This window comes from Triticum aestivum, chromosome 4D (genome assembly GCF_018294505.1).
Source record: "Triticum aestivum cultivar Chinese Spring chromosome 4D, IWGSC CS RefSeq v2.1, whole genome shotgun sequence".
NCBI classification, from domain to species: domain Eukaryota; kingdom Viridiplantae; phylum Streptophyta; class Magnoliopsida; order Poales; family Poaceae; genus Triticum; species Triticum aestivum.
The window spans coordinates 517,142,493-517,165,543 of NC_057805.1; the positions used below are offsets into that span (position 1 = coordinate 517,142,493).

General features: G+C 44.9%; 3 protein-coding genes across 6 annotated transcripts; 2 read left to right on the plus strand and 1 right to left on the minus strand.

The window, feature by feature from the left end:
• Positions 1-4,939: 4,939 nt before the first annotated feature.
• LOC123099267 (uncharacterized) lies at positions 4,940-10,531 on the minus strand. Its single transcript, XM_044521446.1, has 2 exons — positions 10,264-10,531; positions 4,940-10,145 (listed from the first exon to the last, which is right to left on the minus strand). The coding sequence occupies exon 2, from the start codon at positions 6,407-6,409 to the stop codon at positions 5,813-5,815; it is 597 nt and encodes a 198-aa protein (XP_044377381.1). The 5' UTR covers positions 6,410-10,145; positions 10,264-10,531; the 3' UTR covers positions 4,940-5,812.
• Positions 10,532-12,343: 1,812 nt separating this feature from the next.
• LOC123099266 (kinesin-like protein KIN-14E) lies at positions 12,344-18,542 on the plus strand. 4 transcript variants are annotated; one of them, XM_044521444.1, is made up of 20 exons: positions 12,345-12,661; positions 13,153-13,454; positions 13,555-13,726; positions 13,822-13,898; positions 13,980-14,157; positions 14,254-14,363; positions 14,461-14,560; positions 14,642-14,728; positions 14,818-14,994; positions 15,161-15,434; positions 15,576-15,737; positions 15,828-16,043; positions 16,124-16,161; positions 16,307-16,470; positions 16,566-16,691; positions 16,818-16,943; positions 17,034-17,105; positions 17,216-17,278; positions 17,414-17,476; positions 17,579-18,542. In XM_044521444.1, exons 1-20 carry the CDS (start codon positions 12,475-12,477, stop codon positions 18,230-18,232), a joined length of 3,348 nt encoding a protein of 1,115 aa, XP_044377379.1. In that variant the 5' UTR covers positions 12,345-12,474; the 3' UTR covers positions 18,233-18,542. The 4 variants fall into 4 exon arrangements, with proteins under 4 accessions (XP_044377376.1, XP_044377378.1, XP_044377379.1 ...); XM_044521445.1 differs by having other exon boundaries at positions 13,825-13,898; XM_044521441.1 differs by having other exon boundaries at positions 12,344-12,661; positions 15,576-16,043.
• A 1,569-nt stretch (positions 18,543-20,111) lies between these two features.
• LOC123099268 (probable RNA-binding protein EIF1AD) lies at positions 20,112-22,257 on the plus strand. Its single transcript, XM_044521447.1, has 4 exons — positions 20,112-20,326; positions 20,399-20,474; positions 20,543-20,669; positions 21,812-22,257. The coding sequence occupies exons 1-4, from the start codon at positions 20,210-20,212 to the stop codon at positions 21,996-21,998; spliced, it is 507 nt and encodes a 168-aa protein (XP_044377382.1). The 5' UTR covers positions 20,112-20,209; the 3' UTR covers positions 21,999-22,257.
• Positions 22,258-23,051: the final 794 nt, after the last annotated feature.

Below are 23,051 nucleotides of genomic sequence, written 5' to 3' on the forward strand. Positions count from 1 at the left end.
CATCTCTAGTATATCTTCATTGCGGAGAGTAGCATGGTAGCAAATGAACAGATTAAAAAATGGATACAACTGTTAATTGTAACAGGCTTAACAACACCCTAAGTCATATTTTGTAAGTTTGGAGCCATTGAAATACAACTGTTTAAAAATGGATTCAACTGTTAATTGCAACAGGCTTAATAGACAATGAAACCGGTAGTGATAAAAATGCAATTGGCATAGTTAAACATCACAAGGCAGGTGCTGCCAGAGCAGATAATGGCCCAGATGTCTGTAAAAAGGTAGGGAAAGTAGCAAAAACGTGTTAGGCATGTTTACTAGAACATGCTTAATACATCGACCGTATAGAACATAGCCATTAATTGCAACTGCTATTGGTAAGATTGAACTGGTGAGTACATACATGGTAAGTCCTGAGAGGTAGTTGCTGGGGCACTTCATCTTGGCTAGAGCTCGCCCAAAGTCAGCGATGGCGAAGGCGAGCTGTTCCTCCGGGACGAAGCGTGCATCAGTGCCACTGACATGTGTACCTATAGGCAACCAGTAAATGGTAGAAGTTAAACTGCAATTGCACAAATTATGTGAAATACTCTAAGACATGGGATGCAGCTCACCTCGACGGTAAACAAAAGCATCGGCCGTTATGACCCTGTGTAAGTACATGGACAGGCATGTTAAGTACAACAGGGTTAGCATCCACTAAAAATATCAAATGGGCAGCATCTCTAGTGATATCCCGAGTCGTGTATTGTAAGTTTGTTGCTGGTATTGGTGAAATTGAGCTGGACACGGTAATATTTGAACATCACACAGTATGCAGTACTGAAATAAACAAGGCACGAACATGTTTAATACATCAAGCGTACAAATCATAGTCGTTGCAAGTGGTATTGGTAAGATTTAGCTGGTCAGATCTTACCTGTTAAGTCTTGGGGGGTAGTCGCTGGGGGACTTTCTGGGCCAGAGCCTGCACCATGTCGTCGTCGGCGGCGGAGGCGAGGTGTTCCTCCGGGTCAACACGCACAGCGGCCATCGCGCCATGGACCGCCATCAGCTCCTGGCGGGGGGGGGGGATTTGGAGGCATGAGGATGTTTTGCACGCGCCATTTAAGCAATCAGGCCGGGGACGTGATAGAGATCTGTGGGTTACCTGACTGGATCCGAGCAGAACGTAGATGTGGTTGAAGCTGTGGTTGCGGCGGCGGCGGTTTGAGATGCCGGTAGGGGGAGGCGCGAGGGAGGGGGGATACTGAGCGGAAGGGGATGTGGTTGGAGGAATAAATTCTGAAATCGCGCGCCTAATGAAAATTTCGGTGCGAAACTTGAAACTTGGGCGGTGGAAACACACAACACAGACGAAGCGCGTAAAATACTCATGTGCGATAAAAAAAAGTTGGCAGATCCTGTCTCCAAAAAAATGTACATGTGTACTTGATTTTTTTCGGTCGGTACGCCTGGTTTATTAGGAAATATCGCACAGGTAACTTTACCTGACTTATGGGTCATTAACGCAAAAAAGCGCAGACGGATACGACATAGAAAAGTGTGTTTTGTGATCTTCTAATGATTAACGCAAAAAAGCACATGGGCACACATGCTAATCAATGCTCAAAGCCCTCAAAGGATGCTCTTACCGACATTGTACGTTAATACTACAAACTTAAAGTACTTCTGGTAATTTGTTCTAATACTACAAACTTAAACTACTTCTCACATGTTACCATCAGGGCATGCAGGCCAGACGCCGGCGTTCTCCTTCTCGGCCTTGTAGGCGGCAGCCCACCGTGCTTCGATCTCTGCCAAGCTCTCCTCACCACGGCATGCGACCTCTATTTTCTTGCGGCGGCGAGACTCTCTTTTCTTGACTGCTTTCTGCCTTTTCCGCTCCTTCTGTGTGGCTTTGACCGCCTCTAGATCCACCACCCATTCGGCCATGGCAGCCTCAAAGTCCGCCCATGTAACAGTCTGTCCACCGGCGGCGATGAACTCGGCGCGGCGACATGCCATCGCTTCTTTACCATGTGTGCGGTCGCGGGCAGCGAGGAACCCGGCGCGGCGGGATGCCATCGCTTCCTTACCAGTTACTGTGCGCTGCGGTGCCATGGACGACGCCTGAAGAGAGCTCTGGGACGGAGGGGCCGGGCAGCCGTACAGTGCGGTGGTATTCAAGAGCTCAACGACAAACGACAACAGAAATTAGGCTTCCCTGACAATTTTGCTCGTTCATTATTGCACACGGTTCATCTCCGTCGCTTCCGGAAACAGTGCGCGCAGTGTGTTGCGTTATGATTGGCCGGAACCCCGGCCATGTGGATCGCGCGTGTGCACCGTTGGATGCGCTGCGATCGACAGCAATCCACGTCCCTCACATCACACTCGTGCACCTGTAGCTGGATTGAATTTATATGCGCTAAATGCCTAGAAAATGCACATAATCCCCTAAATATGGTAAATGAGCCAGGAAAAATGCCAAATTTGAACACGATGATTTGCGGGGTGTATGTTCGTCGTAGAAAAAAACTCCAAGGCAAAGAACGAAGAATTTTGAATTCCCCTTCAATCTTGGGGATTTCCCTCTTGGAAGCATGAAACTTCCTCAGTGATGGTTCGATTTATAAAGGGCGTGCATGACGGCATAAGCCAAATCTTCTCAAATTTTTACCAGGGCATGGTGAGGTCATACCATGGCACCATGCCAGGCGTCATGTTTTTAAGCATTTATTTTATTTTTTCTATAGTTGAAAACCCAACAAAAAATATTTGTGGTTGACTATTGCCACGCATTCCGTTGAAATCTCTGCTCATTCCTTGTAAAAGGCATGAGAATTTACTAAATGGCACGAGCATGATTTTTCAGGCCGTTCTTGTGGACCCTTCATGCATCGATTGTTTGAACTTGAATTATGCGCATTAATGCCTAGGAAATGCACATAATCCCCTAAATATGGCAAATGAACCCGGAAAAGTATCAAATTTGAACACGGTGATTTGCAGGTTGTATGTTCATCATAGAAAAAAAACTCATGGACAAAGGACAAAGGAAATTGGACCCCCCCCCTTCAATCTTGGTGATTTCCCCCTCGAAACCATGAAACTTCCTCGGTGATGGTTCAATTTATGAAAGGCGCGCATGACGACGTTTTTACCAGGGCACGGTGAGGTCATAGCATGGCACCACACCAGGCGTCATGTTATTCCAAGCATGTATTTCATTTTTGTACAGTTGTTAACCCAGTAAACAACGCGTTTATGGTTGACTATTGCCACACATTTCCTTAAAATATCTGCCCATTCCTTGTAAGAATGTACTAAATAGCACGAGCATGGTTTTACAGACCGTTCTTGTGCACCTTTTCATGCACCGATTGTTCGAATTTGAATTATGTGCATAATTAATGCCTAGAAAATGCACATAATCCCCTAAATATGGTAAATGAGTTCGGAAAATGTCAAATTTGAACACGTTGCATTTGAGGCGGTATGTTGATCGTTGGAAAAAAAACTGAATGACAAACTAGGATAAAAATTTGGATTCCCCTTCAATCTTGGTGATTTCCCTCTTGAAAGCATTGAACTTCCTCGGTGATGGTTCGATTTATGAAGGGCGTGCATGACGACATAAATCAAACATTCTCAGCTTTTAACTAGGGCACGGTGAGGCCATACCATGGCACCATGCAAGCTGTCATGTTTCCAAGCACATATTTCATTGTTCTACAGATGATAACCCAATAAATGACGCGTTTGTGGTTGACTATTGCCACACATTCCGTTGAAATCTCTGCTCATTCCTTGTAAAAGGCTTGAGAAATTACTAAATACCACGAGTATGGTTTTTCCAGACCGTTATTGTGCACCCTTTCATGCACTATTTGTTTGAATTTGAATTACGTGCATTAATGCCTACAAAATGCACATAATCTCCTAAATGAACCCGGAAAAGTGTCAAATTTGAACACGGTGATTAGCAGGGTTTATGTTCATCGTAGAAAAAAACTCATGGATGAAGGACAAAGGAAATTTGGATTCCCATTCAATCTCGGTGATTTACTATCGCACACGGTTCATCTCCGTCGCCTCTGCAAACCGTGTGTGTTCACTCACACATGCAAAAGGAAAAGAAAACCCTCGCCCACTTTGTCCCCACTCACTCGTCGCAGACTCCTCCGCAACTCTGCACCCTAAGCTCGACGGCTGTTGGCGGTGGGCGTAGGTCGCGCTCCAAACGGCACCGGATTTTGCCTCCACCGCTTTCCGCCGCCTATCTGCACTGGCATTCTAGACTCTGGTCGACTAGGGTTTTCTGCGGGATTGGGCCAGGGATTTCTCACTTGCAAGGGTCTAAGGGAAACCACTGAGAACATCCAATGATATGAAACTATGATGATCCCAAAAAATCCATCATCATTTCAGTGTCTAAGCAGTACATGTGACTACCCCTTGTCGATTTCAATAATCAGGTATGAAGAGGCAAATGGGTCAAGAAAACCTTTTGTCCATGTGAATTATATATCAACAAAAAATATGCATCAATCAACCTGCCCACCGAGGTTTCTGTAGAGGTCTTCCACAAAGTCACCGTAGAATCCAATTATATCTGCCACACGAACATGGATTCTTAAAGCTCAGGCTTTCAGACACCTCTTATCTATACCCTTCAATATTGCTTTGAAATCTGTGCTACACAACTAACTTAGTACATGAAGTTTTCTCTTTTTTGTTTCTTCAAAACAAAACAATGCATGAACATCAAACTTTGCAGGACAACAAAACATTCTTACTACAATGTGGGAAAAAACTTTCAGATTTTTTCGTCCGACATATATACAAAATGAGAATTTTTTGTGTAAAAAATAATACTTTTAGTATATATGATTCACGAAAAAATCTGAAAGCTTTTTCTCATATTCTAGTTAGAATGTTTTGTTGTCCTGCAAACTTTGAAGTTCATATGTTCTTTTATTTGGAAGAAACAAAAAAGAGAAAAGTTTTTGCACAAATCACGATGCAGAAATGGATGGCAAGATAGGGGGGTGTACCAAAGCCTATGCTTTTTCAAATGTTAACCTCTGCCACACAGAAACATCAGAGCAACATAAGCCCCTCACTGAGCACTCCAACCCATTGAAAATATACAAGAGTTGTAGCGTGCCGGCGGTCACCTACCTTGATTCACAGGGACGACCAGCACGTGAAGGGACGACGACGGTGTTGCCGGAATCGACGCGCGGTGGTGGGGTAGAGGAGCTCAGGACCAAAAAGTGGTTGTTTGCATTTTTTAGAAGAAAGTGGTTGTTAGCTGTGAGAGAAATGCAACATATTTTCTTATAATGATTTGGCCCATTGTTATATCATGACGACAGAAATGCAACATGCCCTAAATGGTAAATTCCCGAGAATAATCATCAGCAAGTGATTTACATGTGAGCTTACAGTTTATTAAAATTAGGATGACACTCACTGTACTATTTATGATGAATAGTATTTTTTTGTATCGCATCATATTTAAATTTTTATTCTAATATTTTTATAATGAAAAATATAAATTTGACCCGCAAAACGCGTTTGCGGTTTCACGAAGATCGCGTTTGCAGGTCGAAAACATGCGCGGCCGAACAGAACCCGTATCAAAACCTGCATAATTTAAAAAAACACTTTCGCGGGAGAAATTGCACTAACATAGTTCATCACTTGATCAACAAACTACAAGCATAGTTTATACTACATACTACGTTAAACTAGTAGCGGAGGGGTTGGATCTGACGGTGGCAAGGTCGCGGCAACTGGACGACGCCGTGGAGGAGCCGGATGCTCAATCCTCCTCGCAGGAGCTGCACAGGTCGACATACTTCGCCGCCTGCTCCGCGCAGATGCGGCGCCACTCCTCAGCCTTCTTGTTGGCGGCGACCGCCTGCTGCCACTCGAGGGCTTCGAGCTGCTGGGCGTGGCGGCTGCGCTCCTCCTCCTCGCGCATGCTCCGCTCGGCGATGGCGGCAGCAACGGCGTCGAAGTCCTCCGCGACGTAGTCCTCGGGCCCGACGACTCCGCGGCGGCCAAGCGGAGCGGGCTCCTCGGGCTCCTCCTTCACCGGGACGAAGGCGAACGGCGCCGGCGGCTCCGGCTCCTCCTCGTCCGACCACTCCCTCTTCATGGGGAGGAAGCCCGCGCCGGAGGACGAGGAGGATCCGGCGTAGGACCTCGCGGAGGAGAAGAACGCGCGCCGGCGGTCGTACTCCTCCGTCTCGCGGCGGTTGAAGCTCGCCGGCGGCGACATCCCTTGGTTAGTCCACCTCCGGGCGCCGCGCTTCCTCGCGCCGTCCGACCGGACGCGCCGCTCGCGCTCTGGGTCGCGCTCACGGCCGGATCTGCTGCCAGAGCCGCGTCCGGAGCTCCACATTCGCCCCCACATGGCGGCTGGAGGCGAGGCGGGTGGTCGCCGGCGGCGAGAAATTGGGAGAGGGGAAAGGGGAATCGGGTGGCTCGCGACGGCGGGGGATAGGGTTTGGACCCGCAAAAGGGTCGCGGAACCGTAGTTATACTGCTCGGGGCGTGCGGTTTGCGGGCTACCGCAAAAAATTATGCGGGCCGGGCGAGTATGCGGGCTACTCGCCGGAATTTCTGCGGGCCGGGCGATTTGCGGGGTTTGCTAGAGTTGCTCTAAGGCTTTAGCATTATTATTTTCCAACTGTGTACTACATTAAAGTTTGTTCGGCTCCGACGAGAAAGGGGCGATACGCTTTGGGCTTGCTTTAGCGCTTGTAGTCGCCGTTGGGTGGTACATGGACCTGGTTGTAATTTTTGTTATTTGTGATATGTTCTACTATGAATAGAATAGATTGAAAGTTTCTCGAAAGAAAAAGAAAACATTGACAACTTGTTTTATTATTATATTTATCAAAGAAGAAGGACGAATATGACCACGGTGAGAGGGAAACGCTTGACGAAAACAGAATAGGCAGAGTCGAGAAGTGGTGGTGACTCGTGAGTGGAAAACAAATACTAAATAATCCATCCACATCAAAATAGGCAGCAGGCGACGCGTGGGAGGTGTTTTCTTTTTCTTTTTCATCAATTATTTCTTCACGGGCTTCAGCCTCACTGGCCGTCGGCCCAAGGTTCGCTCGCTTCTGGACCTCGGCCCAAGAGGGGCTCCCGTCGTTTCAGATCTGAACTCCGTCCCAGCCCTCAAAAAAAAAAAAACTGAACTCCGTCCCTCAAGAGAGAGAGAGGAGGCGATGGCCGGCGGCGGTGCAGATCCGGCGATGGGCCAGCCTCGGCGGCGTCGTCGTCGCCGCCAGGAGAGGCGCGCGGAACTCTACGGTGGGCCCCTGCGCCCCTTCTACATCTGCCGAACCTGCAGCTTCCGCGGGTACGAGTCGCAGGAATGGATCAACAAGCACATCCCCATCTGCGCCGGGTGAGCGACCTCGCCGCCGCCGAGAGGAGGGAGGCCCCAAAGGCGGAGGCGGAGGAGAGGAAGCAGCGAGCCAAGGCGGGTGCCAAAAAGATCAAGGCCGAGAAATCATCCCGCGGCAAGCGCCACAACGAGGCAAGGTACGCTCCATGAGGCAGCCTCGGCCTCACTCGTTTCAAGCCCATACAATAGACCGACCAAAGAGAGAGAGAGAGGGATTGATGGATGATTAAATGCCCTGGATTTTGCTTATCTCTGTCATGGTATTAATACATTGATCCTCCTGTGATGGATGAATTTTTTGCCCTGCCTGCCTGCAATGTTACTATCCACTTGTGATGAAATTTACTTGCAGGATTCTTTCTGATTGTTGGCTTGAGCTCAAGATATTTATGATTATTTGCAGGTCATACATTTATTCCCTATTTAGCAAATAAAACTCTAGAATTTGCCTGCTGTTGAACTACAATGCTTGGCTGCTTGCACAATGATGGCCATGTGCAATTTATCCTATTACAATATGCCTAAACCTGGTGTGTATTTGCTACAGTGTGAAGTGCATTTTAGTTGGTATTTACTTATTTTGCTTCCTGTGTGAACCTGGTGTACATTTGCTATGGTGTGAACTGCATATTATATGCTATTTCAATTAGCCGTTTGCTATGTTTCATATTCTCCTGTGCTTGTTATTCAAAAACAGCCAAATCCTGGCCATTTAAAAAAAATGCTTCAGTTGCTCTTAGGCTCTTAGCTGTGGCATTCCGCTTCACTTACGCAAACCTGTTTTTTGAACATTAACTAGGGTCATAACTTGGTGAAAATCTACGAGCTTACCCACAAGTTGTAGTAGCCGTAGTAATAACATGCTTAATCTTTTATCTCTCTGTTTCTAAATATAAGCTTTTTTAGAGATTTCAATACGGACTATATACGGATGTACAGAGACATATTTTAGAGTGTAGATTCACTCATTTGCTCCATATGTAGCCCGTATTGGAATCTCTAAAAATGCTTACATTTAGAAGGGAACGGAGGGAGTACAATGTTTGTATTGACTGTTAGATTAGATGGCATCCAAATAGGAATCGCTTTCTCAAAATCTATTTCCCACCCACTCTGTTAAATAGTCCCATAGGAAACAACAGAGATAGGATAGCTCTGATTTTTCTGGGAGCTAGCTTCCATGGGATATTCCTCAAGTTTTCTCTATGCATCTACTACGTCTCTCAGTTTATTTTACAGTTACAGCTAAGGTGCAAAACTAACCCGATCTTAGCAGGTCTCATCAACCTCTTTTAGCTAATGAGGCTACGGAGCACCCACATCTGAACTGAAGACATATTTTCACCAGATTTTTTTTGCTTGTTTAGTACCATCGGGTGTGAAGAATCCAATGAAAACTGTGTGCGCTAACAAAATTTAAAAAACTGAGCTTGTTGTTGATCTAAGCAACAAGGTCCTTGAAAAAAGCGCCCACACCGGTAGCTTTTGTCCTTCAACAAGAGAAGGGGTCCGAGAGGCTGCTTTTAACTATTGTATGAGGGCTACCATCCTCTAAGGTTACATAATCTTGTTAGCGGCTGAGGCTTGAGGCTAGTGATTATATGTGAGATCATATTATTTGGGTCCTACTTTTAAACAATGAAGAAATTACTAGAAGCGCCTAATATGACCAACTAGAAGAGAATACTAGTACATGAGTCAGGAACCAAATTCATTCAATTTCAAAAAAAAAAAGGAACCAAATTCATTCATACCAACAGAGTAAAAAGGGGAGGTGATTACTTAACATGTGGTCGGTTTGCAAGGTCCTCCAAAGGCCACCAGGCAAAGATGATTCTCTCCTCTCTTGCGTGCTGTCTTGCCAACCAACAAACCAAACATATAAATATTGAATGAGAAGATGATAATTTCCAACGGGTAGTATTGCATCATCTGTGTAGCATGCCTCTAGTTTTATGAGATGAAACATGAGCAAGGCAACTAGAAATAGTTTAGTCATGAGCTGCAATAATAAAACACCACTTCCTGAATGATGAATGTACACCGCATCTGCATGATGAAGCATGAAAGTCAGACATTACAAGAGGTTGCACGTCCACACATCTTCGTGGAGCACAAATTCGGTATGAATGAATTCACATACGGGCACCACATTCAACTCGGTATTATTAACTGGGTTGCTGATAAACATCAGTCAAAGTAGGTCGATGACTCTGTCGAATGGAAGACTAGTGGCAGGAGCATATATAGTACGTACATGGTGCTCCAAAGCCGTGAAGCAACAAATGATTACAAGCCTGACTGAAGTGTGTCTGCAATCTGCAGGAAATTCTGTAAAATTTTGTTGAAATGTTGAGCTAAAATTCTGTAAAGTTTAAACAGGAGACTGCCTTGTAAAATTAAACAGAGATTGCAAATCTGATTTTCTGTGGGATGGCAAAGCATACTGAAATCACGCAGAGCAAATTATAACTCGTTTTTTCTGTGGGATGGGATACCACGACAATCAATCAAATCAACCAATCGACGACAAACAAGCAAAGGGATCAGCTCCGCTCCGCTTGGGGCGATGAAGATCTTCCAAACATACATAGTATATTATATAGAGAAAGAGTAAAAGCGGAATTAAGAACAAAGTTCCCGTCTCAACTCGCTCGCCATCAGGCATGCTAGATCCGTTGTTTCTGCCTGCCTGCCTGCGCATAGTGGATAGATCCGTTGTTTCTGCCTGCGCATAGTGGATAGATCCGTTATTGCAAGCCAAGACGGAAACATCAACATTCACAGATTAGATGCATGTGAAGGATTTGTAGATCTGAGAAACAGAAACCGCCGCAAAAACAAACCACAGATGCGGCGCCGATGGATCTGTGAATCCGTGGGCAGACAGGCGCGCCGATGGATGTCATGTATCCATCACTGGGCAGAGGGAAGAAGGAAGGAAGGCTTCCCTCGGAGCCACGGTTGGGTTGGGTTTGCTTTTGGGATGAGGGGCTCTGCTTCTGCGCAAGGTCAGCGGAGGGGAGGGGACGAGAAGAGAGGAGAGGAGAGGAGAGGCTCGGAGCCGAGTACGTAAGCACCTTTCACGCAGACATCAACGCGTTTTTCGTTTTCACATCTTCTTCTTTTTTTACAGATGATGAAAGGGCCCGTCTACGGTGTGGTAAAAGACGAGCCAGCTGTGCGTGACATGCACCGATGAATGGGATGTCGTGTTGTCGGGAAAGGAGTACTTATAGGGGGGAAGGTTGCAAAGATGCACGTTACCGTAGGTAGGGTTGTAAAGGAGTGAGTTCGAGCGAGTTGGACTAGGCTCAACTCAACTCATACTAAAATTAGAGCGACCTCAAAATGGGGGAAGCTCGAGGTCGAGCTGTAAAAAATGGCTTGTGTTGTGCTTGTAATGATCTCGAGTCGATCTCAAACTAGTTTCCAGCTAAATAAGATAAATTTTAAAATAATTTAAGGCAAATTTTAAAACAAGATAAGCCACAACATAAAAAATCACTATAATATTATACTTATTCTTTCTCAATTCTAGACTGGTATTTAATAACCAGAGATCATGGATGAGCTAGCAAGAGAAGAAATGAAGATAAGTTTTGCTCTTAAACTTTGGCCAGAATTACATGATATTGAATGTATGGCTGGCCTCGTATCGTATTGAGGCTAAATTTTCTCCATGCTTAATTTCCATGTTTGCTAGCAGGTAAAATGAAGAGGAAAAAAACATACACAACATATATGGCAATAAACGACCATAAATCTTTGTAATAGGCATGAAGATTATTTAATATGCTTATATGATATCGAGCTATCAAGCTAAAATCGAACGAGCGAATGCTAGCTAAAAGTCAGCTCATTTCTCGATCAAGCTAGATAAAGTGATCATGCTCAGGTCATTTCTATTCGAGTCGATCCAAAATACAAACTGATCTTGAGCAGCTCACGAGTCTCGAGCTTTTCTTGCAGCCCTAACGGTAAGTTCGGATGGGCAACTCCTGCCATGGACGGACGACACACAAGCTAGCGGGAAGCGGGCCTGTCTCCGCCACTTACTAGGAGGACCCACTCATTTTTTTACTACTTGTGAGAGCTTTTTTCTTTTCTTTTTAAGAATCACTTGTGAGAGCTTTTTTCTTTTCTTTTTAAGAATCACTTGTGAGAGCTTTTTTCTTTTCTTTTTAAGAATCACTTGTGAGAGCTTGGAGGCTGCCTTTAGGCATCGCGTCGATGCTAAGCGTTTCGGGCTTGGACCCATCCTCCTAGCATGGACCAGACAGGCACAGGTAGAATGGCGGCCCAATAGTTTGCATAGGCAAAGCCAACACCACCAAAGGAAAACCATGTTTTACTTAATTCATTCAAGGGAGCGATGCCAGGATAATCTACTTTACAAGTTCCTTTCTCTCTCTCTCTCTCTCTCTCTCTATATATATATATATATATATATATATATATATATATATATATATATATATTGCAAGAAACTTCCAATCTATTTAATATGGAGGAGAAGGGGTCGGAGTGCTTCGGCCGAGAACGATGCTCTACTACAATGCAATGCTGGTATCGTTGTGCGAGTGAAGGGGAATCGTGGATGGCCTCCAAGAGGCATAGCTCGTCGGACCACAAGGCGAAACGGTGAAAGAAGGAGTCGGAAATCTCCGGGGGCGAACCAACAGAGTCATTGAGAAAATGCTAACACAGACATAGACATGGACCGGATTTTTTTACTAATAATCCTAAAATAAATAAGGGGAAGACCAAAAACTAAACGATTTTTTTTTTGAGAAGAAAAAAAAAGAATTTTTTCTAGGGCGGGAGAATGGGCCAACACCCAGGCATGGGCAAGAACCGGGCCAGGGCCCGGCCCGGACCCAACGGTCGTCACCCACACCACATATGAGCAGTTTCGAATTGGGACGGCGGCTCCAAACCCCAAAACAAATCCAAATCCAAATCCGAATCCACGCCGCGCGACTCCCTCTCCTCCATCCTCCTCTCGCATCGCAGGCGGCGAAATCCATCCGGACCCGACCCACCTCTCCAGGGGCATGGAAGGCGACGACCCCATGGACTTCACCTGGACCGCCGGCTGGGAGGCGGCCTGCGTCGACGCCAGCCCCGACCCCGACCCCGACCCCGCGCCGCAGGAGGCGGAGGCGGAGGCGGAGTCCATGATCCTCGTCTCCGGCCCGCGCGTCGCCGTCTCCGGGCTCAGGCGGGCCGACTGCCGCGCAGGTGCTGCTCTCCTCCCCTCCCCCTTGGCCGTAGCGCCGTGTTCAGCTAGGTTTCTCGGTTACGCCCGTGCCTGCGCATTTCCTTCCTATCCTAGGATTCGTTCGCTCGCTCGCTGCTCCCCTTGGCCGTGTATTTGGCTCTCGCGGTCCGTCCGTGAATCAATCGCCAAGTGGATGAGATCTGGCTGGAGCCCTTGAGTTGGCTCCGATTCATTTGTAAACCCTAGACTAGACTAGAGGAATCCTACTGTACTGCCCCCAAATCTCATTTCTGTCGCTAGGTTCAGGCTTTCTTTCAGACTCAACCTCGGCTGCTCCCCTCCCCTGCTTGACTCGCCTTCCTGAGGTTATTTCACATGCTATGGCTACTCTGTTGTTCCCAGATAATAACTCTAGTAAACCTTCATCTCGTAATGTTTTTGTTAGCTCTGTCTGTCTCAAGTTATTTTCTCATCACCCTTTCGGTGCCTGTGCTCTCTCTCTCCCAAGCAGGTGAATGCGTCCTGTTCGTCAACGCCGGCGGCTGCGCCATCCAAGGCGACCATCCCTCTGCAAACTTGTTTTCCAGCGACTCTTTCTTTCAAGGAGGGGAGTCGATAGAGACATCCGAGAACATAGTCCAAGGCGGCGACTATCCCTCGCTCTACAGCTCGGCACGCTACGGCGATTTCACCTACAGATTCGACGGCCTTGCCCCTGGAGACTATTACCTTGATCTGCATTTCGCGGAGATAGTGCACACTGCCGGGCCAACAGGAATCAGATCTTTTGATGTCCTCGTGCAACAAGACAAGGCAAGCTCACTCACTTGTCTGTCTCATAATTTCATATTTTCATTGCATGCTTTCCTTGTCCACATCTGGTGGCTCAAACAGTGTGCCTTTTTGTTCACAGATTTTGTCTCAACTTGATGTGTTCAAGGTGGTCGGAGGTAACAGGCCCCTTCAGGTGCTTGACATCAGGGCTTTTGTTGGGAGCAATGGTGCCATCACCATCGACTTCAAGGGAGTAAGAGGAAACCCCATGGTTTGTGGCATCTGCATTCGGAAATCCCCAGCAACACCAGGTAGCTGGTTTATTTATTTTAGATGCAAACAATGTATGTGCTCATTCACAAGCTTGCATTCCCGTCGATAAGTAATCTTTGCGTTGAACATGCAGCAGCAAAGTTAGGTACACGTGGGAGTGGCTTATGCAAAAAATGCTTAACTGATGTTGAGATTTCTTCACCTATTCAGGTCAGTTTTTCTCACAAACTGTTTTACCATCCTATCTCATGTATGTAATCCTGATACATGATCAATGTACCCAAATTGCAGAAAAGGACAGCTAAACTGATCTCAAAGTACGAGAAACAGATTGAGGAGCTAACCAGCCAGTGCAACATCAAGTCCGACGAGTGCTCCATGGCGTGGTCTTTAGTAGAATCTACCAATCAAGAACTTGACAGGCTTAAGATGGAGCTTCACCAAAAGCTTGTGCAAACTGATAATTTTGGTAAGTACCAGACTATTGCATGAAGCATCGTCCTATCCCAGTTTTTATAATATAGGTATATATGATCGTTCTAATATATAATATAATAACTTGCAGAACAAGTCCTTGACACTCAAACAGACCAACTAAGAAAAGTTTCTCAGAACTACGAAAATGACAAGAAACTATGGGCTGCTGCCATATCTAACTTGGAGAGAAAAATCAAGGTAATGCTCTGATTTACTGTCCGCAAGATCACAATAACCACAAGAAATGGTAAATGATTGCAGTAGCTGCTGCTAATTGTATCTTTGTAATACTCAGGCCATGAAACAAGAGCAAGCACTGTTATCTCTTGAAGCACACGACTGTGCGCACGCGATTCCTGATTTGAGTAAGATGATTGAAGCTGTTCGAGCCTTAGGTAATATCTGACTCTGAACTGGGATTGTTACACAGCTTTTCAAGTATTTAACAAAAGCATTGCATGTTTTTGGTATTGCAGTTGCACAGTGTGACGATCTGAAAATGAAGTACCATGAGGAGATGGCCAAGAGAAAGAAACTTCATAATATTGTCCAGGAGACAAAAGGTGCCTACTGCCCCCTCTGTATTCAGATGCTTACACTCATTTCCAGAATTTGGTCGGGATAGTGACTCTGGCTATCTCTTTTATTTCAGGAAATATTCGAGTTTTCTGCAGATGCCGCCCCTTGAGCAAAGTTGAGACATCGTCAGGGTACAAATGTGTTGTAGATTTTGATGGAGCAAATGATGGTGACATCGGGATTATAAATGGAGGAACAGCAAAAAAGACATTCAAGTTTGACAGAGTCTACACCCCAAAGGATGACCAAGGTATCTCTTGGTACTATGGAGCCTGTATTAGCTTTTTGTTGTCTTTCACAACTGTTCTTACAATGCGAATGTTGCTAATTCTAGTTTACACTTCCAAGTAATGTTGGAGTTTTCAATCATAAATTTTTCTTTGTTTGTCTAATATACAAGTTGTATCCATGAACAGCTGAGGTTTATGCCGATGCATCTCCACTAGTCACGTCAGTGCTAGATGGATACAATGTATGCATCTTTGCATACGGACAAACAGGAACTGGGAAGACCTTCACCATGGAAGGGACTGAAAGGAACAGAGGAGTAAACTATAGAACTCTGGAGGAGTTGTTCAAGATTGCTGAGGAGAGAAAAGACACTGTCACGTACAACATATCTGTTAGTGTGCTTGAGGTGTACAATGAACAAATCAGAGACCTCCTTGCAACATCCCCTTCATCTAAGAAGTAAATCACTTTCCTTTAGTACCCTTCATTTTGTTTCACAATAGTTCATCTAAGAAGTACAGCCACTTTCCTTTGGCACCCTTCATTTTTTGTTCAAAATAGTACCATGTTGTGGTAACCTGTATACCTTTGCATATGTAGGTTGGAGATCAAACAAGCAGGTGAAGGATCCCATCATGTGCCCGGCATAGTTGAGGCCAAAGTTGAGGACATAAATGAAGTTTGGGATGTCTTGCAAACTGGAAGCAATTCGAGGGCTGTAGGGTCAAACAATGTGAATGAACACAGCAGTCGCTCACACTGGTTGGTCATAATTAACATTATTTTTCATTTCTCCGTGGAGTACCTTCCTGCTTGTGGTAAAAATGGTTTGACCTTTATCATTTTTTTCAGCATGCTTTGTATCATGGTTAGAGCAAAGAACCTGATAAATGGGGACTGTACAAGAAGTAAGCTTTGGTTAGTTGATCTTGCTGGAAGCGAGCGGTTAGCCAAGACAGACGCGCAAGGTGATCGGCTCAAGGAAGCACAAAATATCAACAGGTCGCTTTCTGCTTTAGGCGATGTCATTTCTGCTCTTGCTTCCAGAAGCAGCCACATTCCTTACAGGTTTGCACTCTGAGTCAGTAACGGGTTTGCACCTATCAGCTCCTGTTTTCTCACTGTCTTGATGCTTTTCTTCTGCCCAGGAATTCCAAGCTGACGCACTTGCTCCAAGACTCTTTAGGTAACTAGATCTGTTTGTTGCTCTGGAACAAATACCATATCAACAATATACCAAATATTAACCATTTCTGTTCCTCTTGCATTCTCTCACTTGGCTACGTGATTAATTTGCTCTTTTCTGTTCTTCTCCACAACTGCGGTAACAGGAGGGGATTCGAAAGCCCTAATGTTTGTGCAAATTAGCCCATCCGACAACGACGCGTCGGAAACCTTGAGTTCGTTGAACTTTGCTAGCCGTGTTCGTGGTATAGAACTGGGCCCAGCAAAGAAGCAGGTGGACACAGCCGAGCTTCAAAAGGTCAAACAGATGGTGAGTGTCGGTATTGCCTTCTGCTGAAGCTTCTTAGTTATGCGCCTGCTTGAAGCTGAACTGATGGGTATTTCTGCTGGGTGAACGTGTGTCAGCTTGAAAGGTCTAAGCAGGAAGCCAAGCTTAAGGAGGAATCTTTGAGAAAGCTGGAAGAGAACTGTCAAAATTTAGAGAGTAAAGCCAAGGGAAAAGAGCAGCTTTACAAAAACTTGCAAGACAAGGTATGCGCAATTGAGGAGGCTAATATTTCTGTTTCAGATATCTGACTGAATCTTGTGTTGATTCTTCCAGACTGCTTTTCTTCACTTGTAAATTGTGCCTGACAGACTTTCTGTAATAACTTGAAGGTGAAGGAGCTTGAAAGCCAACTAGACTCTAAGACGCATTCTCAAATTACGTCGGAAAAGCAGCAGAGTCAGCTTTCTGGAAAACTTAAGGAGAAGGAAGAAGCATGTACTGCGCTACAGCACAAGGTAACGTAGGAATTGAAAGTGGTTAATTAATGTCGTTAACAGCTAGTAACTGTTTAAGGAAAGGCAGATAATAATGCTATCCTCTTGCAGATAGTGGAGTTGGAGCGTAAGCTTGGACAGCAGCACCAGTCAGACTCTGTGGTCGCAGCTCTTAAGCAAACGGTACAGAACTCAACTGAAACTTTTACCTGGGTAACAATCATCAATCAATGGGCATTATTAACAACAAGAGACTTGGGTTGATTTGATTATGTGCCTTTTTCTTGTTTCAGATTGAGGAGGTGGAGCTGAAACTAAAGGAGCAGGAACAGCAAAGATCAGCTGCAGAATCAAAGGTTGGTTATTTTCTAGCTGCGCTGCATCTGCACGTGGTTTCTTTGATCATCCATCCTGGTGTAGATTCTGAAACCACCGGGTAGCTGACACTTGTATATTATTCATCATCATTCCTAAAACTAAAAAATGTGCAGGCAATGGAAATGGGGCAAGAACTCTTGGAAGCACAGAAAACAGAGTCAATGCTTCAGAGCAAGGTGGCTTAGCGTTTTCTCAGAGCTCTGCTCTCATTCTTGTCTTACATTTGGAGGGCACTAGTTAGTAATGCCGAGCCTGATGTTGTGTCCATGTTATTTCAGCTGCTCGACCTCGAGAAGAAGCTGCAGGAGATGACAAAACTCCAAGGCGCAAGCATGATGCCTGACCCAAAACCTCAAGACACTAGTAGCACGATGCCTGATACAAAACCTCAAGGCACTAGTAGCACGACGATGCCTGAACCCTCAAACAATAATCCAATAACAAGGGTTCTTCCTGCCACCCCTGTGGAGACAAACGTGGTGCCGGCTTGTTGTGCGAGGGAGGAGGCGATGAGCGAGAAGGCGCAGCAGCACCGCCGCATCCTGAGGAGCTCCGACTCGGCCAACAAGCGGGTCCCCAGCTCCCTGTTCGCCCCGGAGGCGGCCGTCGTGAACGAGAGGAAGAGGAAAGGGGAGGAGAGCCACCCTCCTGCGGGTGCCGGTGGCAGGCAGAACGCCAACGCCGGGCGGAAGAGGAGCAGCATGCAGGGTGAGGTCGAGAACCAGCTCCCTGCCGCGGCCGTGGCGAGGAAGAGGAGCCTGCAGGGCGGCGAGGTGAGGTCGAAGAGGGCGTCGATCCCGGCGAGGCCTTCGACGTCGGCGTCTTCGAGGGCGCAGAAGGTGGTGGTGGCTCCCGGTTCCAGGGTGACCAGGCAGCAGCAGCAGCAGGCGGCGGTGGCGAGCAGCAACAAGACCAAGGGGTGGGTGAGGTGAGGTGAGGTAGGCTGCTGCTGCTGCCTGCGTTTAGGTGTTGTAGTAGATGAGATGAGACGAGATAGACGAGACGGGACGCCATTGCATTTGCATTGCTCTAGTGACTGACTTGTCTGTAACTAACTTTGTTTGTTTGTTTGTAGTAGGGAGGGGTTCTCTTGGTTGCTGTAGTGTATTTGTACTTTATACTTGGTAGAGTAAGAAGTTTGAGCTGAACTGAGCCACCCTCCCCTACAACTAGAACAATAGGCACTTAGAGTTGCAGTGAATGAATCAATCACAGCACGGCACGTTGTATGTTGTGCTTGCCTCTCCTCTGTGACAAGAGCAACAAAACAGATCCACAAGATAGAGGCCTACCTACCTTGATGCTCTATATATATAAAACTGTAAAACAAAATCATCTAACTTCACCACTATATTTATTCTGGTTTCCTTAAGCTTGTGCTTTAGGTCCCCCCCTTTTTTCCTTTTCATTTTCGTTTTAAATCCATTAATATTTTTTTAGAAAAAATCATCAACATATTTTAAAACTCATGATTCTTTTTCAAATTCCGAAAATAATATCAGATTTCCAAACTTTTAAATCCTTCAGCATTTTTAAATGTGTCAACTTAATTTATAAAATTCACATCAACTTTTTAAAAATTCATTTTCCAATTTTTTTAATGCTTTTAAATTAGAGGACAGTTTTGAAAATAAAAAATTCATAAACTTTTCCAAGTTCGACAACATTTTAGTAACTTGCAAACATTTTGTATTTCAATTTTGTTTTCAGATTTTTGAATACCGGTAATGCTAGTAAATCGGTTTTCTCGTAAAACTAGCAGAGCAGCAACAGCCTTTTTTTAGGGAAAGCAGAGCAGCAACACAGCTGGTGTGCCTCACCCAACGAGGCGAGGGAAACATAATTTCTGGACCGCGGCCCGCTACCGGCGCTGAAGCGGAGGAGGTTCCCTGTGGCTACAAGCCCGTTTAGCCCAAGTTTACAAAGGATGCTTCAAGTTGCACCCATAACATGCAGTATAGATAGATAAATCTCAAAACAAAAATAACATGCAGTATACATAGTATAATTCATTCATTAATAACATGTAAATATTTAAATAAAATAGAACAATTAATTCATCAGTACCGTGCAAACATTTAAATAAAATAGAACAAATAATTCATAAATAGTGTGCAAATAATTACACAAAATAGAATAAATGGAATGCAAATAATTATATAAAATAGCATCATTAATCCACAAATAGCATGTAAATAATAATTATATAAATAGAACAATTATTCATAAATGGCATGCAAATAATTATATAAAATAGCAAAATTAATCCATAAATAGCATGTACATAATTATATAAAATAGAACAATTAATTCATAAGTAGCATGCAAATATTCTAGCACAACAATAGTTCAAATATAAATATTACATCTGGAAAAAGAAATTATTTGCATCCAACAATGCATCAACATGATGGCCTGTCCTCTATTGTTTTGTACGGCGTGGCAGCACACCCGGGCTATATGGTAACATGATCATCAAGTTGTAGCATTGAGTGAATCAACAGACTAAACAAGATGTAGAGCAAACAAGAAGAAAAACTTGGGATCACCATGGTTGACGCACCTGGTGGCCACCTTAATTATTTTCCACCCGTGTGATCACCATGATGGGGCAGCGACTCCACATTTGCGTTCATGGATATCACGTGCAAGCTTCAGGGCGCGAGGCCCGTTTGCTCATGAACCGAAAAAAAGAAGTAGTGTTATAGTAATGTTTAGATAGAGGGGCCATTGATTTGGTAAAGGCCCAAGGTTGGAAGGCCCACTATCACATCACATAGTGGGCTGGGCGTGTTATGTGCTGACGTTCTGCCTGCAGTCCTCGTACCCTAGCCTCCAGTTCCCCACCACCAGAGCACACCCGAGCGGACCGACGCCGCCGCCGCCGCCGTCCGTCCGTTGAGGAGGGCATGAAGGGCGGGAGGAAGAACCTGCGTCGCGCGTGCGAGGAGGGCACCGCGGTGACGCTGGCGGAGGGCGAGAGCATCATGCAGGTCGTCACGCTGCGCGGCTCCAACCTCATCGAGGTACCTACCCTCTCTCCCTCCCTCTCTTAAAAATTGCTTCTTCCTCACTCCGTCCTGCTGCCGCCGTTGTAGGTCACCGACGGCGAGGGCGTCAAGTCTCTCGCCCTCTTCCCCGCCAAGTTCCAGAAGAGCTTCTGGATCAAGAACGGTCAGTCAGTTGATGATGATGATGGTCTGCTCTGCTCTGAATGAATGAATGAATGAATGAATGTGCAGGGAATTTCGTGGTTGTGGATGCTAGTGGCAGGGACGAGGCTCTCGAATCTGGAAGCAAGATAGCCTGTGTCGTGTCACGGGTCCTCTTTCACGACCAGGTTCGCGCCCTCGAGAAATCCGGCCAATGGTCAGTCTCTGCTCTGCTGCTCCCTCAATGAATATTTACTGCACTACTACTTGTTGACAAAAGTAAACATTACCTAGTTACGTACTACTTACTTGGAGTGGATTTATGTCCCCTAAATGCAAGTATGCAAATTCTAGGATAAGTTTGTATGTACTGGAGACCTGTCCTAGTCCTAGCAATATATCTAAATTTCTTGTGTTTATGATACCTGTTATCCACCAAGCTGCAGTATAGGCTTGTATGTAGTGTGTTCTATTCTATCACCCAGGCCAAGATGTACAATAATTTTCCAATTCTAGGCACAACTCAAGACTTCCTTTTGTCGCGATAGAATTTGTAAGAATACACCCTCCTGGCAATATGTCTAAATTTCTTGTGTTTATGATAGCTGTCTGTTACTCCCTCCGTCCCATAATATAACATCATTTTGCAAGCTATGTTAGGTTGCAAAATGGTCTTATGTTATGGGACGGAGGGAGTATTTAACTATATGTCTGCTGTCGTTGCTTGTAATCTGATATATGACCTACTTCCCAGTTTGTGCTACTTTGTCTGGCTGTTTTAGTAATAGTACCTCTGTCCCATATTAACTGACGCTCAAACGAATGTATCTAGACGTATTTCAGTGCTAGATACATCTGTTTGAGCGTCAATTAATATGCGACGGAGGGAGTATAATGTATGCATACGAGAAACACCATAGTTGTTTAACCTTGCAATTTTCTAAAAAATTGGATCAAATTCACTTTCCATGTGATATGCTGGTAGGTGGTAGCCAGTGCTGCATTTCAACAGCCTAAATGGTGTGGTAAAAAAAAATTAGGGCAAACAGCCTAAATGGTTTGATTCTGGTTTTGCCTGCTCTGATGGAACATGGAAATGATACCGAGCACTGATACTATATGAAAATGTTGATGTGATATAAGTTGATGGCAAAATTCTAATACTCCATTGTACTAAATAAGCGACAATTAATGTGGATCGGAGGGAGTAATGAAGATCCTAAAATATTTCCAGAAGGTCTTGTAATAATAATGTGCCAGTTTGTTGGTTTTCGTACGAGCTCTGCATCAGTAGTCTATCTACTTGATAAAATCAGGATTGTTAGCTTGTTACTGATTCACTCATCTTTCTTATGCCAGGCCGGCTATCTTCAAGTCAACTCCCAATGGGTGGGCGACAGGGCCACAAGGAACGACATCACAGGCTGAGGAAGAGCAGAACTCTGATGAAGACGACGATGATGATATGCCGCCACTTGAGGCAAACACGAACAGAAATAGACCGTTTGACGTGCATTCCGATACAGAAAGTGACTCTGATTCTTGAACTGGTAGACGACTTGGGAATAGTCATCATCCTATGGTTACCGTCCACCTGTACACCTAATGTATTTATGCTTGTCGAATTTGGGCATGACATCATAAACTTACGGCCCAATCTGTCAAAGATATAGTAGTCAGTGCGTTTTGTCGACATTAAGTGGCAGGGCATGTGGAGGCCTGTCACCTGTAGTGTAATATGAAGAAAACAAGAATGTTCCATATGTTGCACCTAGCTTATTGTGGTTGTGGATGTTATTGTGCAAGTGGTGTTTCCTGTCTGCTTGCTTTCCACCTTGAAAGTGGATTGAAAAGGACCCAGCAAGCTAGCTTTGCTTTGCCCTGCCTAGTTAATTCCAGTTGTACTAGGTCTCAAGATGGTGCCACAGCTGCACAAGAAACAAATTCACCGATTTTGACAATTCAAGTCATACAAATTGATATGATTTACTCCTACTGATGAACAACTCTTGCCATATGAGAGCCTCAACAAATTAAGCTACCTACCTTTAGAGTAGAGGAGCATAATATATACTTATATTATAGGTGCTCTGCATTTTGCTAATAGTTTAAGTATGGGTTCATTCTCTTCTCTGTGCATTGTTAATGTGTTTGTTACTTATTAAATCTTTAATATTGTGCTTTGACTTGGGTAGAAAGTAGTAGTGATGATATTATAATTTGGCAGGCATTCCTTTGAATACTTGTTTTCCAGTTGCCCAACTCCTCTCTGAATATGGTTTTAATCACCATTAAGCAATGTTATCTTATTAATATCCTGTGCAGAAGGTGATGGAGGAAGGGGCCGTGGCCGTGGACCTCCTCCTCAAGAGTAGATTGGCTGGCCCGTCGACTATTGAATGGGACAAGTCTCATCTTTGCTAGATTAATGCCTGTTGTAACTTTATCTGGTTAGGTTTATGTTCAAAGTTGATAAGAGTGGCTCGGTGTGGGGGGATGAGGCTAGTTACAGTATGATGATTTTGTAGCTAGGTTAATTCTTGCATTTGCTTTTATATACCAGACCTGGGTATCATATCATTCCAACTGTGTGGCATCC

Excerpts from the sequence above, each read along its gene's own strand:
- LOC123099267 (XM_044521446.1), bottom strand. The coding sequence starts at position 6,409 with ATGTGGGGGCGAATGTGGAGCTCCGGACGCGGCTCTGGCAGCAGATCC.
- LOC123099266 (XM_044521441.1), top strand. The coding sequence starts at position 12,475 with ATGGAAGGCGACGACCCCATGGACTTCACCTGGACCGCCGGCTGGGAG. Across the intron at positions 14,995-15,160 it reads CACCCCAAAGGATGACCAAG|CTGAGGTTTATGCCGATGCA; the intron begins GTATCTCTTGGT and ends ATCCATGAACAG. Across the intron at positions 17,106-17,215 it reads TCGCAGCTCTTAAGCAAACG|ATTGAGGAGGTGGAGCTGAA; the intron begins GTACAGAACTCA and ends TTCTTGTTTCAG.
- LOC123099268 (XM_044521447.1), top strand. The coding sequence starts at position 20,210 with ATGAAGGGCGGGAGGAAGAACCTGCGTCGCGCGTGCGAGGAGGGCACC. Across the intron at positions 20,327-20,398 it reads GCGGCTCCAACCTCATCGAG|GTCACCGACGGCGAGGGCGT; the intron begins GTACCTACCCTC and ends CCGCCGTTGTAG. Across the intron at positions 20,670-21,811 it reads CTCGAGAAATCCGGCCAATG|GCCGGCTATCTTCAAGTCAA; the intron begins GTCAGTCTCTGC and ends TTCTTATGCCAG.